The 13,940-nt window shown below is 51.1% G+C and overlaps 3 protein-coding genes across 3 annotated transcripts; 2 read left to right on the top strand and 1 right to left on the bottom strand.

Moving 5' to 3' along the window:
• Positions 1–3,218: 3,218 nt before the first annotated feature.
• Positions 3,219–5,240, top strand: J4E90_001391 (uncharacterized protein; the record flags this gene model as incomplete). Its single annotated transcript, XM_051430979.1, has 1 exon — positions 3,219–5,240. One exon carries the CDS (start codon positions 3,219–3,221, stop codon positions 5,238–5,240), a length of 2,022 nt encoding a protein of 673 aa, XP_051296466.1.
• A 386-nt stretch (positions 5,241–5,626) lies between these two features.
• Positions 5,627–7,982, bottom strand: J4E90_001390 (uncharacterized protein; the record flags this gene model as incomplete). The annotated part of the gene is made up of 3 exons (XM_051430978.1): positions 5,627–6,592; positions 6,644–7,418; positions 7,468–7,982. 3 exons carry the CDS (start codon positions 7,980–7,982, stop codon positions 5,627–5,629), a joined length of 2,256 nt encoding a protein of 751 aa, XP_051296465.1.
• A 349-nt stretch (positions 7,983–8,331) lies between these two features.
• J4E90_001389 (uncharacterized protein) lies at positions 8,332–12,379 on the top strand (the record flags this gene model as incomplete). Its single annotated transcript, XM_051430977.1, has 3 exons — positions 8,332–8,575; positions 8,709–10,812; positions 10,981–12,379. The coding sequence occupies 3 exons, from the start codon at positions 8,332–8,334 to the stop codon at positions 12,377–12,379; spliced, it is 3,747 nt and encodes a 1,248-aa protein (XP_051296464.1).
• Positions 12,380–13,940: the final 1,561 nt, after the last annotated feature.

The following is a 13,940-nucleotide window of genomic DNA, read 5'->3' as shown; positions in this document are numbered from 1 at the left end:
ACTTAGACACTAAACTCTTATAGCTTAGTATATTTAACTTTATATAAGACTCTAGTATTTAATCTAAGAATTATACTTCTTTCTTACCTCTTATAATATTACATTATTCTACTAAATATACTATTACACTCTTGTACTATTATATTAATTCTCTAATCGTGCTAGTACACAACTCTATCTAACGCACTTGCTTATACTCTAAGAACTAACTCTTAGGTTATCTTAGAACGACCTTTATATATAGCTACTAAGCTAAGAAGCTAATACGTAACTAGATTAGCTATATTATAAAACTTAAGTTTTTACTATACTTTAAGCGCGCTTTTAACGCTATAATTACTTCTAGTAATATCTAAGAAGAGTTTTAAGGCGCTAGATTAGTTCTATTTAACTTAGAGATAGTTATAATAGGTCTTAACGTATAGTTACGCACTCTTTTACTACTACTTATTAGTAACTTACTCTAGCTATTATAAACCTCTAGTAATACTCTTAAAATAGAGTTGTAATTAACGCTAGTAAAGTAGAAAATTTAGAAGTATATAGATAGCTTACTAACTTTTATAGTAGAGGTCTTTAAGAAGGTCTTAAAAGGCGTAGTAATAATTATATATAAGCTAGTATTAGTCTAAAAAGAGATTACTAAGCTTTAAGTAGCTAATAAAGCTACTACGCAGCGTAAATTATATAAAAAAAAGTAAGTTAAAGTAGAAGAGTCTATAATAGTAGAGAATAGCTAGCGTAGAATAGCTTTATAGAAGTTTAGAGCGCGTAGTAATAAAAAGAAAGTAAAGAAGTAGATACGCGCTAAAAAGAGTAAACTATTCTAAAGACGCTATAGATACTATAATAATATAAGATATAACGCGCGAATATATAATTATAAAGTAGAAGTAGCCTCTTAATTTTATTTTAGTGTCTTTTATACTATATTATACTAAAGTAGATTATTATAGACTATAATAGAAGAGGTTTTAGTAGAGTCTTAGTATAAGTATTTCGCGAAGCCTGCTAATCTGTAAAGTATGCACCTACGTTACTATAATTTAATACTTAATAAAGTAAATAAGCTACTTTTTAGTTTATATTAAAGCTAAAACTATAGAGTTTACTTATTAAAAGAAATAATTTTTATAGTACTACTATAGTAGTAGTAATATTTAATAATAAATTTAAGCTAAAACTAGCTAAGTTTAGCTTTAGATTTTAAGCTACTAAGCCTATATAAATATAATATTCTTTGTTTATCTTAAAAAGCTTTTTATTCTCTATATTTTATATATAAAAAGTTATTTTAAATCTCTTTTATTTACTAAGTTATACTACTTTAAAGTTTTGCTATTTTGGTGAGGAAAGTAGCTTATCGGCTGAACTAGCTCACCTAGTGCCCGATCACTGTACGAGGGAGTGCCCGTTCACCCCACATCCCCGCTTCCCTCGCTGCTTCCTCCCACGCCAACTCCCACGTGCAAACTCCCAGCGAACCACGACTGCGTGCGACACACCATTTGACTTCTAGCTCTCTTATGTGTCGCGACAGGGCTCACGGCAGAATGTCACAGATGATGCGAGACGGGATGATTCGCGTCGCCTTAAGCTCGCGACCGGGCTCGAGTCCTTGGGCCTCAATCCCAGACACGCTCAGGTTGCACCATCGATGACGTCCCCAAACTTCTGGAATCGCTTCGGACTGCATTTGGGGGATAGAGAGATCTGCGTGAAAGCTGTGCGAGATCGCTATGAAGACTGTGAAGTGGAAGAGTTTGGGGAACAGGGTTATTGTAGCTACACCCTTCTGGTCACGCCATTAAAAGTAGCTCTTCCGACGAAAGACACTCAGAACCAGGCTATCGCCGAGGTGGAATGTGAGGATGGACCTGCTCTCATTGTCCAGCTTCGGTTGCCGCAGCACGCCCTCGACCTCAACATTGTACGCGCTGCTAGCACAGCGCATCCAGCACTAGCCCCCACCAGTGAGGATCTCGGTTTAACACTACCCAGAGACATATGCGCATACGAGATGAAAAAGGTTGACGGCACGCCGCTGAGTCGATTACAGCAGCATGGACACTCACTCGATGATAGTGCAGGAAAGCAACTAGAGCGCCTCATCACAAGTTTCGCGGATCTTATCGCACAAAGCTGGCACTCACCACAGAAAGCACATTATATCGCCCGAACGGTACGAGCAGATTCGCCCATGGATGAGCATCCATCGATGCTCGCGCAGTGCCGCGGCAAGGTCGGCTCAACGATCATGTCTAGACTTGAGCGGCTGGCTAGTGAACTACCGGATGCATATCTACGCAAAAGAGCGCGAGAGACCATGCGCGCGATACAGCGAATGGGGGACTATTCAGTAGTACTCAATCATGGAGACCTAATTCCATCCAACATCCTGGTTGACCAGAACACTTGGCAGATTACAGGCCTGGTAGACTGGGCGGAGGCGGAGTACTTACCTTTCGGGACCTGCCTGTACGGTCTCGAGCATCTCCTTGGAACCATCTCACTAGATCCCGCCAAATCAGTGCCCAAATGGACCTACCTCAAAGGTGCGACGCAACTTCGTGAGCTGTTTTGGTCGCGCTTGATCGACGCCATACCTGAATTGGAAGCTCGAATGGGCGACGTGAGAGTGATGAGAGACGTGGGTGTGCTGCTTTGGCATGGTATTGCTTGGGATAATGGTGCTATCGATCGCGTAGTCAATGATTTGGATGATGTGGAAGAGCTGGTTAAACTTCGCGCGTTTCTGACCGCAGGATGAGAGCTGCCCCGCGTAGCACCAACGGCGAGCGCATGAGGTATCAGTGTCTTTCCTTTCCGTCTCGTCGTTCATTCCATTTGTTTTCGTTTGCGATGTGTCATGCTGAGATTCCCTTCTTGCTGTTGGTCGCGGTGCGTCGCGCCTTCCTTTCAAACAGCGGATGTCCCTTCCCACACATAGTGCACCTTCTACATACATGTAGGCAACATCATAAGTTTGTTTGCGACTCATCACCTCGCTCTCTATTCTCGCCTTCACGGCTATCGTCGTCTGCTCCGCTCCGCCTCGAAGCCGAAAGGAGAGGGTCGCCAATAATCACACTCTCATCTTCACCACCCTAATCCGGCACAGCGCTGTACCATTCCAGCGACGTGAGTTGGGAACTGGTAAGGCGAATTTGAAATCAACTGAGCGGTGAAGGTCTGACGAACCAGGACAAACATTGAACATGGTGTCCACTCGGCGAGGCACTGCAAACGCAGAGCCGGACATGATTGGCACTGGACGGCCCAGACCGCTCCGACAGGCGAGCGACACCATACATATCATCGTTCCCAGCGCCAAGAAGGTCGAGAAAACTCAGAAGAATCGCAGAGTGCCAGAGACTCCTCCTAGAATGGCGCTCTCCGGCAACATTAGTGAGCATGATCTCAGTCTCACATCCCCAAGCACCGGCGAGTCTCCAGAGGTACTCACTATCATCACGCCGAAGAAACGACAAGGCTCAATTGATCCCACCGATCGAACTGTCTCCTCCGCCTTGCGGAGACTCGCACCTAAGCCTTTCGCGAACATGAGCGGCAGCAGCCACAACCCCATCATCGTCAACGAGGATCCATCACCTCCAAGGCGAGCAACGCGAGCCCCGAAGCGCAGACAGAAACACAAAAAGCTGTCAGAGCCGCATCAGTTCATCGGCAACGGATATAGAGAACTGTACAGCTACGGTGTCTCCAGACCGGCATTGGCAGCCATGCCTGCGAACGGCAGCACATTCACCGGGCACCAGAGTCACGATATCTATCGAATGATGAGCGCGAAGATCACTGCCGCGCCTGAAGTCAGCCCGAACGCAGCATGGGGTCGACACACGCTCAATGTACCTTTTGAAGTACAGTATCCACTCTCAGCGCCAGTTCTTGCGCAACACGCGCCACAACACCAACCAGCATATGCGCAGCATTATCATGTTCAAGGACCCTCCAATACATACGTCTTGCCAATGGTCCCCTCTCAGAACGAAAACTCGCTCCGTAGGCGAGCTGTGCATCACATTCAAGAGTACTCACGAACTTCACCACAGAAGAGGAAGCTCGCCGATGCTGACCTTGCTGAAACCGGCGATGATGAAGCCGGAGAACACCAGCGGAATGCTCGACCGCAATCGAGCCGTCCGACTACTCAATTGAATGCCACGCCTGTGTCCAGGGTACGCAACGTTGACCAACATAGGAATCACACGCCAACGGTACATCGAGGCCCAGATCCCAACCTCCTCGTTAGTCATCTCATTGAGCATACCTCACTTATCGCATCCTTGCTACAAGTCTATCATCAATCTGCAGACAAGAAGGGTTTGCAGAATGATATATCGATGATGGTCCAGATCCAGAATCAATATATGAGCGCTTGGATGGAGGCTGAATCACAGAGCTCGCGCAAGAGAACAAAGAACAACGGTGATGGTGCTGTCAGTCTGGCGAGCCACCAACAGCCTCTCATCAGTCCCGCGATGAAGGTTCAGAACGAAAAGGACCATACAGTGCGTCAGGCTCTTTCTGCTGATGCCGACATGTGGCAAGATGGTACAGGGCATAGTGTTGCGGACGCGTTCGCGGCCGTACCTGCATCATCACCGATAGCGAGCAGCTCTGATGGAAAGATAGTCGCTCCTGATAGTGTGCTTTCGAGTACTACAATGCAACGCCAACATGTCCAGGAACTGGTTGGCACCGAAGACACCATCGTCAAAACCCCACCACAGTCGCTTTCAGATCCTGGGGCGACGTCAACAAGACACAAGGGTATTCTCATCACACCTATTCAACGTAGAACACCACAAACACTCGACCAGATGGCAAAGGCGGCCAAGGATAACCCCAAGACTATGAACTACACGACTCGCTCATCTACTCCTTCCAAAGACGTGAGAACTCCCACAAAACTATCTCCCCGCTCCGCCAGCTCTCCAATCACACCAACTACCAAGGATGACGCTTCGTCTCAACATGGCAACGGCGAGCATTCTTCTTCCCGCAGCAAGCGCAGCGCCCCTATACGACCTGCCCTCAGCTCTGAGGTCGGCAAACTCCAAGTCTCCGGTAAAGGCGATGCTTCAAGCAGCTTCCACAGTGAGAGCTCGAGCGACTTTGGTACCCGAAGGCCGGTATTTCGCTTTGAACGACGCGTTGCGGGTGAAGGCGGGGAAGCTGAAGCGAATGATGATGCGACACCGACTGTGGATGAGTGAGTGGACTGGACAGCATGCGTGTGAGAGCTGCGCAGAGACAGGGTACACGAAGGATAGGTGGTGTTTGCTGGGGAGCTGAGAGGCATCTGAACAGAATGTACGTGTATTCCCCATGTAGTGTGGGGAGAAAAGGCCATGGTAGACGGACCAGAAGCGGGTAGTGTGTGTAACTGGCGTCGAAGGAGATGATTTCGTACTTCACGTCGAGTCCTAGGACTACTTAGGAACGGGATAACTCATGTTTCATGATCCATATTCTATCTGGGTATCAAGTTACTTTTCCCTTTTTCCGTTCGTCTCCCATGAAAAGACCATGCCATTTTCGGTCCATCCCATACAAGTAACAATACTCAAGATAAATGCCATCAACGTATGCATAACCCCACTTAATTTCCCTTATTCCCCCTCTTACCACCCCTCTTCTTCCTCTCAACATGCCCCTGCATCGTCCTCTTAACGTCCCCCAAACTGCGCTTATTCTTAAACCTCGCCTTACCCAGCGTCATGAGGAAATTCTTCTTCCTCGCCTTCTCCTTGTTCGTCGTACTCTTGCCCTCTTCCACCTTCTTGGCCTGGTGCTTCGCCGCTTTGGAAGTGTGGTTCGTTTCGCGGTCGGCCCTGGCAAGAGCGATTTTCTCTTCCTTGGTGTTCTTCTTGCCGATTTTGGCGGCGAGCTCGATGGTCTCGGCGGTGATGGCTTCGTCGGCGTGGCGGGCGGCGAGGAGCTGGGCACGCTTGGAGGAGCCGGCGAGGGTGGAGGTTATTGTGCTGGAGGCGCGGAGGGCTTGGAGTTGTTTGAGGTCGGCGGGGGTGAGGATGGTGGTTGTGAGGAGTTTGGAGAGGGACTTGGTTTCTGGTTCCACGCTCTTGGAGTTTTCCTTGTTGTCAGATGGACCGGGGGTGGCGCTGTCGAGCTTGGCTTTCTTTGCGGGGCGTTCCTTCTTGTCCTTTTCGTCTTCTGAGTCGCTGATTTGGATGTCTTCGCCGTCGCTTTCGACGTTGATCCAGCCGCCTGAGTCGTCGCTGTCGCCCTCGCTTTCCACGTCCCACTTCTTCCAGTCGTCTTCGTCGTCGAGGTCGATGTCGCCGTTGTCTGCGTCGGGATCTAGACCAGCCTCTATGAGCTTCTTTCTACGCTCCTCTTCCTTCCATTTCTCGAGCAACTCGATGCCCTCAACCTCTCCGATAGCTTCTTCACCATAGCGGCGTTCTTTGATAGTACCAGCACGGATACCCATTGTCGCGTCCTTGCCACGATCGCGTTTCTTGAGGAGGTCGGCGCCGACTTCGCGGTAGAGGGAGAGGAGACCTTTGGCGGCCATCATGGTACCCTTGTCTTTCGATTTACGGTACTAATAACTGTTAGTATAGAGTATGGCATCGGACCTCAAGGAGTAACTTACCATGACCAAGTCTTGAAGCAGAGTATCTGTCATGGCCAATGGCTGACGTGCGCAGATCTCACGAATGGAATTCAGACCTGCTGCCGCGACCTCAGAGGCTGAGGCTTCTGACACGAACTCGTTCGCGATCTTCTGCACAAGTGGCTCAAGTACGTCTGGCGGTACATATGAATGTGTCGCTTGCGCTAAGCACGCCAAGTAAGTGGTGACTGAGGCTTGCCGAGGAGTGAGGTGCTTCAAGAAGTATGAGTATAGCGGAAGGACTGTGAGCTGATGTAATCCAACGAGGCGAGTAACAAGCTGCAGTGCCAGTAGCTTTGTCTCGAGAGCAAGCTTGTTCTTGGTGTTCTGGATGTGCTTCGAGAAGACGGTTTCGGCGAAGCCTTGAGGATCGTGGAGAAGGTGTAGCGCACTGAAGTTGAGGGGGTGGGGTGCGTTCTTCTTCTTTGCCTTCTTCTTGAGACTGGCAGCTGCGGATTTGATGTCGCGCGCCTTCTTCTTGCTCTTCTTGTTGATTCCGGCCGCGTGCTTCAGCTTTCCAATGTCTACATCGTTGTCGTCATCGCTGCTCTCCTCTGCGGCGGCTTCTCGCTCCTGGTCACCACCGAGGAAGAACCTGAGGCCGCCCGAGGTGGTCTTTTCGTTGTCGCTCAGTGCTGCAAGTCGCATGACCTCGACGGCGCGCGCATCTGTCCATATCTGTCGTTTCCACAGCTCTCTGGTGATCTTCACGGCCCAGAGACCCTTCGGCGAGGAGGTGTCGGATTCTAAGAGACTTGGGACGGTTAATTGGGAAGGCCAAGCATTGGGAGGATACTGCGTACTTGTAAAGTGCCGTTTGCATAGACTTGTTGAGCTTGTGGTTCACGGTCTTCGCGTTGGAGGAACGTAGATCTGAGATAATCTTGGTGTAGAGCAGTTGTCGCAGACTCTTGCTGTTCGTCGCCACAAGGAGCGGGAACAGTGTGTTGAGGAGTTTGACCGAGTCTATGACTTCTTTGCGCTTGAGCAAGCAGTATGCGCCGACGATCTTGTCCCTCAAGTCGTACTCAAGCACCTCATGGTGGGTGAGCAGAAGCTCGAGATCCCTAGGGAATTCGGATGCGACATCGGGATAGAGGTCCGAGGTATGCGAGACGAACTCAATAAGATCCTTCAGCGCAACCAGACCACTGTCTGAGGTGCTCGGGTCGGCAAGGAACAGGTCGAGGAGGGTTCGGTACTGCTGGTACTGCTGCTCGAAGTCGTCTCTGTACGATTGGGGGTCTCGCTTCAGCTTGAATCGGAGTGCCGCATGGTCCGACTCGAGCTTCTCTAGGGCGCCAACTTTGCGCTTCATGGTGAATATACGGGTGTCGTGACTGTATCAGTTATCGAGAGCGTCGTCTGTATGCGCCTTCGAGGACTTTGCGACATGAAATTTTAGTGGGGCCCATCCCACCAATTGGCCAGGGCGGACCGACACTAGGCCGAGAAGCTCTGGCCTCTTTGCGCGTAAATCTTTCTCACGAGCCTCGACAACTTGCGCCCGCAACTCTTCAGCCGCGCTGCCTGACACCGGCGCGCACTACACTCTGCAAGCTCGAGCGTTACTTTCGATTGTCGCGACTCAATTTTGAACTTTTCCTGCACGCGCTCAAGACCCGACGCGACGAGAGTAACTGGGCCAGCGCCCACCGCCGCCCATCATGACGAGCTTCTCCTCCATGTCCCTGTACGCCTTGACGGTGAAGCAGCCCACAGCCACACAGGACGCCATCTCCGGCGACTTTCTCGGAAACGGAAAGCAGCAAATTCTCACAGCGAGCGGCTCACGGCTAGCTATCCTGGAGGTCTCGCGGCGGCAGAAGGGCTTTCAAGAGCTCTACTCGCAGGATGTCTTTGGCATCATTCGCCGCATCGCCAAGTTCAGGATCGCGGGCGGAACCAAAGGTATGTCAGTCCTACTTCCCCGCTACAAGCAGTATAGTGATTTTCAAAGCACACGACACCTCCGAGCTCCCAGCTCACTGAGCCCGCGGTGGACTGGATTGCAATTAACAAGAACCTCTGCTGACTCCGTCAGACCATATCGTCATAACCACCGATTCAGGACGGTTAGTCACGTATGAGTACATGCCAGACGAGCACACCTTCAAGACGGTCCACTTCGAGACGTTCGGCAAGTCTGGAATACGACGCGTAGTGCCGGGCGAGTATCTGGCAGCCGACCCGAAAGGGCGCGCTATCATGATCGCCTCGACGGAGAAGAACAAGCTTGTCTACATTCTCACCCGAAGTGGCCAGACGGACATCGCCATCTCCTCACCGCTAGAGGCACACAAGCCACAGACGCTAGTGTACTGCCTCATCGGGCTTGATGTCGGATACGACAACCCCATGTTCGCTACTCTCGAGGTGGACTACTCCAACTCCGAGACCGATCCTACCGGCGAAGCGTACGACGAGATCAAGAAGGAGCTGGTATACTACGAGCTGGATCTTGGTCTGAACCACATCGTTCGGAAGTGGTCAGAGCCAGTTGATCGGACTGCCAATACCCTCTTCCGCGTACCGGGAGGTCCAAACGCTCCAAGCGGTGTCCTGTGCTGTGGAGAGGACAGCATCACATACCGCCGTATCTTCAACAACAAATCAAGCGTCCACCGATTGGCCATTCCGCGTCGGGAGGGAGCTACCGAAGACCCCAACCGTAAGCGCATGATCGTTGCTGGTACCCTGTACTCTCTGAAGGGCGGCGATTTCTTCTACCTCCTACAAACAGAAGATGGCGACGTCTTCAAGCTTACAGTGGAAGCAACCAATGGCACAGTCGACAAGATCAAGATCAAGTACTTTGATACTATTCCTGTCGTCACTAGCATCTGCATTCTCAGGGCAGGTTTCGTGTATGCTGCCTGCGAATCTGGAGACCGCATCCTGTACGAGCTCGAGTCGTTGGGAGACGAGACAGAGGACCCCGTGTTCGAGAGTGACCAGTTCCCTGTCGATCCGGAGACTGCTTTCGCGCCTCCTTTCTTCAAGCCTCGAGCCCTAGTCAACCTCACCGCGGTAGAGTCGATGGCCAGTTTGAACCCGATCATGGGTATGGAGGTTGCTAACCCTGCTCTCGAAGACGCGCCACAGGTTTACACGATCAATGGTACAGGAGGCCGAAGTTCGTTCCGCACCACCAGGAATGCGCTGGAGGTTTTGGACCTCATCGAGTCGCCTTTGCCGCAAAACGCGTCAGATGTTTGGACTACAAAGCTCACCAGCGAAGACGAGACTGACACCCTCATCGTCATGTGCCTTCACAGCAGAACATTAGTTCTGAAAATCGGCGATGATGTCGAGGAAGCATCTAACACTGGCTTCCTCCCAGATACAAACACGCTCGGTGTGCAACAATTTGGTGAGGACTGTATCATCCAGATTCATCCCAAGGGTATCCGCCACATTCAGGGCATCCAGTTTCCCAACGAAGATGCGAGCGCGACACATGCTAGTTTGACCGATTGGCAACCTCCAGCCCATCGTACCATTGTAGCCTGCGCTACAAACAACCGACAGGTTGCCATTGCGCTGAGTTCAGGCCAGATCTTGTACTTTGAGTGCGACTCCGATGGTTCACTTGCCATGGCCGAGGAGGAGATTGCCCTGGACAGCACCATCAACTGCCTGGCGATGCCCGATGTCCCAGAGGGTAGCGTGCGAGCTTTCTTCTTGGCTGTTGGCTGTAGCGACCAGACCGTCCGGATATTCAATCTGAGTCCTGACATGGAGGGCAATATCCTACGAAGCATCTCTGTCCAAGCTCTTACATCACCGCCGAGCGACCTGACCATCAACCTCATGACAGACAAGTCGCCCCGTGGATACAGCCAGTTCTTGCACATTGGTCTGCGAAGCGGTGTATACATTCGATCAGTACTGGATGAGATGACTGGAGACATCGGTGACACCCGGAGGCGCTTCCTTGGCCCCGAGCCTATCAAGTTTGCGAAGGTGACTGTTGCCGGCGAACCTGCTATCCTCGCAATGACCTCAAGGCCATGGCTAGGCTACACCCATCCCCGGACCGGCGTATTGCAGCTGACACCCTTGAACTACATCCCTTTCAAGTCCGCTTGGAACTTTGATGGTTCTCAATTCAAGGGAATCATCTGTGTCAGCGCTAATGAGTTACGGTAAGCACCCCCTATTTCTTTCGCTCCAACTGCAATGATGAAAATATGTTTCCTACCGTCGAATCAAGATGAGGCTGAAACAAAATTTCCAATTGTTCCTACTGAAAGCAGTTACCAACTCATTTTTGTCAAAACTACAAAAAAAATGAACAGTTGCTAACGAAACAGAATCTTCACCTTCAACGACTTGACGGACAACACGACCTACGAGAACATACCACTCAAGTACACCCCCAGGAAGATGGTCGGATGGCACGACCAGGGTGTCTTCTACGTGATCGAGAGCGATAACAACACTATCAGCGCCGATAGACGCCAACATCTGATAGCACATGCTGGTGTAAAGAAGGAAGAGACCGACAGCACCAACGGCTCCATGAAGACTGAGGATGTCGATGGTGATACGGCAAACGGCACAACCGATGGCGACGAACTCCCAGCGATCGACTTTGGATATCCAAGGGCGCAAGGCAGCTGGGCCTCTTGCATCCAAGTTGTCGACCCTGTGAGCGAGAAGACCGTCACCCACACAGTGGAGCTCAACGGCAACCAGTCACTTGTCAGTGCTGCTTTGGTCTTCTTTGAGAGCCGCGGTGACGAAGCATTCCTAGCTGTCGGTACTGCTAAAGACTTGAGCTTCAACCCCTTCAAATACACATCTGCTTCTATACAGGTGTACAAGATTAACCCCACTGGCCGCGAGTTGGAGTTCTTCCACGAGACCGAGGTCAGCGATCCACCTCTAGCGCTACTGGCTTTCAAAGGAAAGCTTATCGCTGGTGTTGGTCGTCACCTGTGTCTTTACGACTGTGGCATGAAGTCGGTCCTCCGTAAAGCTCAGGCCCCGAACTGCGTAGCCACACGTATTACCGATCTCAAGACCCAAGGCAGTCGACTTGTTGTTTCCGACCAGGCGCAATCCGTCACCTACGTTGTACACAAGGACCAAGTCCACCCCAACCGTCTCATTCCTTTTGTGGATGACACCATCGCCCGTCATACCTCCGCATCAGAAATGCTGGACTACGATACCACAGTCGGTGGTGACAAGTTCGGTAATATCTGGCTCGTGCGCTGCCCCCAGAAGGTTTCCGAGTCTTCAGACGAATCGCCCGACGGCTCCGACCTACTAGTAGACAAGGGCTACCTGGGCGGTACACCGAACCGTCTTGACCTCATCGCACACTACTTCACAAACGACATTCCTGTCTCGATACAAAAGACGGTTCTCCTGTCTGGTGGTGAGCGCATCATCTTCTGGGCCGGTCTCCAAGGCACTCTTGGTGCACTCATCCCCTTCAACTCCCGCCGACAACACAAGATGTTCCAGCAACTGGAGCTCCAACTTCGGTCGGACGATAAGCCTTTGTCTGGCCGGGATCATCTCGCCTTCCGCAGCTACTTCGCGCCGGTCAAGAGCGTCATTGATGGCGATCTGATCGAGCGCTTCTTAGTACTGTCACGCGACAAGCGGGAGAGCATCGCTGGGCAGATGACGGGTGCGGAATGGACCCCCAGCATGATTGATGAAGCGATCTGGAACATGCGGGGTCTCTATGCCTTCTAGTAGAAGCAAGTTTGTGCACATTACGGCGTTTGGAAATATGGGCCATGAAAAGCGGTTGGTACTTATAACCCGCGCTTCTAGCGTCTTTTTGATGAATGGGGAGCAGTAATTGTATTTGTACATAGGAACGTAGGTCACAATAGACCCAAATGATACCCGAGAGTCCTCTTCAGCTGTGTTCGGAGATGAATCTAAGTCTGGTCCGTGGTGTTGCATTACAAGTCCTGGCCACCTATTGACACACCGCCGTCTTCGTCATCAAAACCCAACGACTAACCATCCCAGCACAACAGCCACCGAAATCGCCATCAACCCTCCACTCCAACCCACATTCCTGCCCACACTCTTCACACCCTCCGACGTCTTCTCCTCACCACCCAACCTATACCCATTCGACCCCGCAATCTCAACGTTAAAGTCCCACTCCGTATACCCCGTGTTGGTTGCTCTTTCCTCCTCGACCCCTTCACCCCACAGCGCACATTTTATTATCGTCCGGCTGGCTGCGTCTCTGCAGTTTGGACCGAGGTGGATGGAGGGTGAGCGCTCGAAGTAGAGGTTGAAGCCGGCGCAGATTTGGGGGTGGGGGGATGGGGATGGTGATTCGGAGGGTGCGGTTATTAGGATGGGGGATGAGGGAGTTTGATCAGATGGAATGGAAGTGGAAGATCCCGTAAAACCTTCCTTCTCCAGTCCATCACTTCTACCACCACCACTCCCATCATCCCCCCACCCATCACACCTCCTCGCACACTCCCCCGCATCATACGCCCGCAGTTCGTAATGTCCCAGATACGTTACTCCGACATACGAAGCGTTTGCGTCGCGGAAAGAAAGTGTGTAGCGTGATGGTGTGAGGGCGGAGAGAGCGGGGTGCCGGATTTGAGGCCAGGTGGAGAAGGAGTAGGGGGTGTATTCGACTGGGGGTAGGGGACCGTAGGAGGGGGGTTGGGGGGAGCAGGTGAGGTTGAGGGGGGTGGGTTGTGTGGGTAGTGGGGAGGGGAGGAGGGTTGGGGTCCAGGTTGGGGTTGAGGGCGTGTAGTTGAATATGGATGTTGGAATGGACATATTGGATGAGGTTTCGATGGGGAGGTTGGTGAGGTTCGATTTCGGATGTTCTGTAAGCCAAGGGGCGGATGTTGCTGCTATCATGCTGAGGTAGCCGGAGGGGATTGCATACGCCATCTCTCTTTGTTTGTGTGAGATGCGGTGTCTGAAGAGTGTTCAATTTGGACTTGGGTGCGCGAGGAAATGTGTTTTCGTACTCCACTATTGCGGACGTTGTGTGGTAGCGATTTGGAATTCGCACCACTGAGGCGGCTTGTGATACGAAGCCACCTCGCTACTTGCAGAAGTTGCGCATGACAGTGAGGGTTCGTATTTGTGTTGTGTGATTGGTTTGGAATGTACGTCGTCTATAGGATAACTTGCATAGTCACACGTCCTCATACGACTACCGCTAGTGCGATATCATACTCAACAGCACATTGCATCAAGCTCCAAACGTCGCCCACTGTCCGTCTCAGCCTCAGCCTTTAATCCCTCCCATCACCGAAACCCT

This window comes from Alternaria incomplexa (assembly GCF_024043165.1).
Source record: "Alternaria incomplexa strain BMP 0042 chromosome Unknown scaffold_1, whole genome shotgun sequence".
Classification (NCBI taxonomy): Eukaryota; Fungi; Ascomycota; class Dothideomycetes; order Pleosporales; family Pleosporaceae; genus Alternaria; species Alternaria incomplexa.
This window is presented reverse-complemented; position numbering and strand designations above follow the sequence as displayed.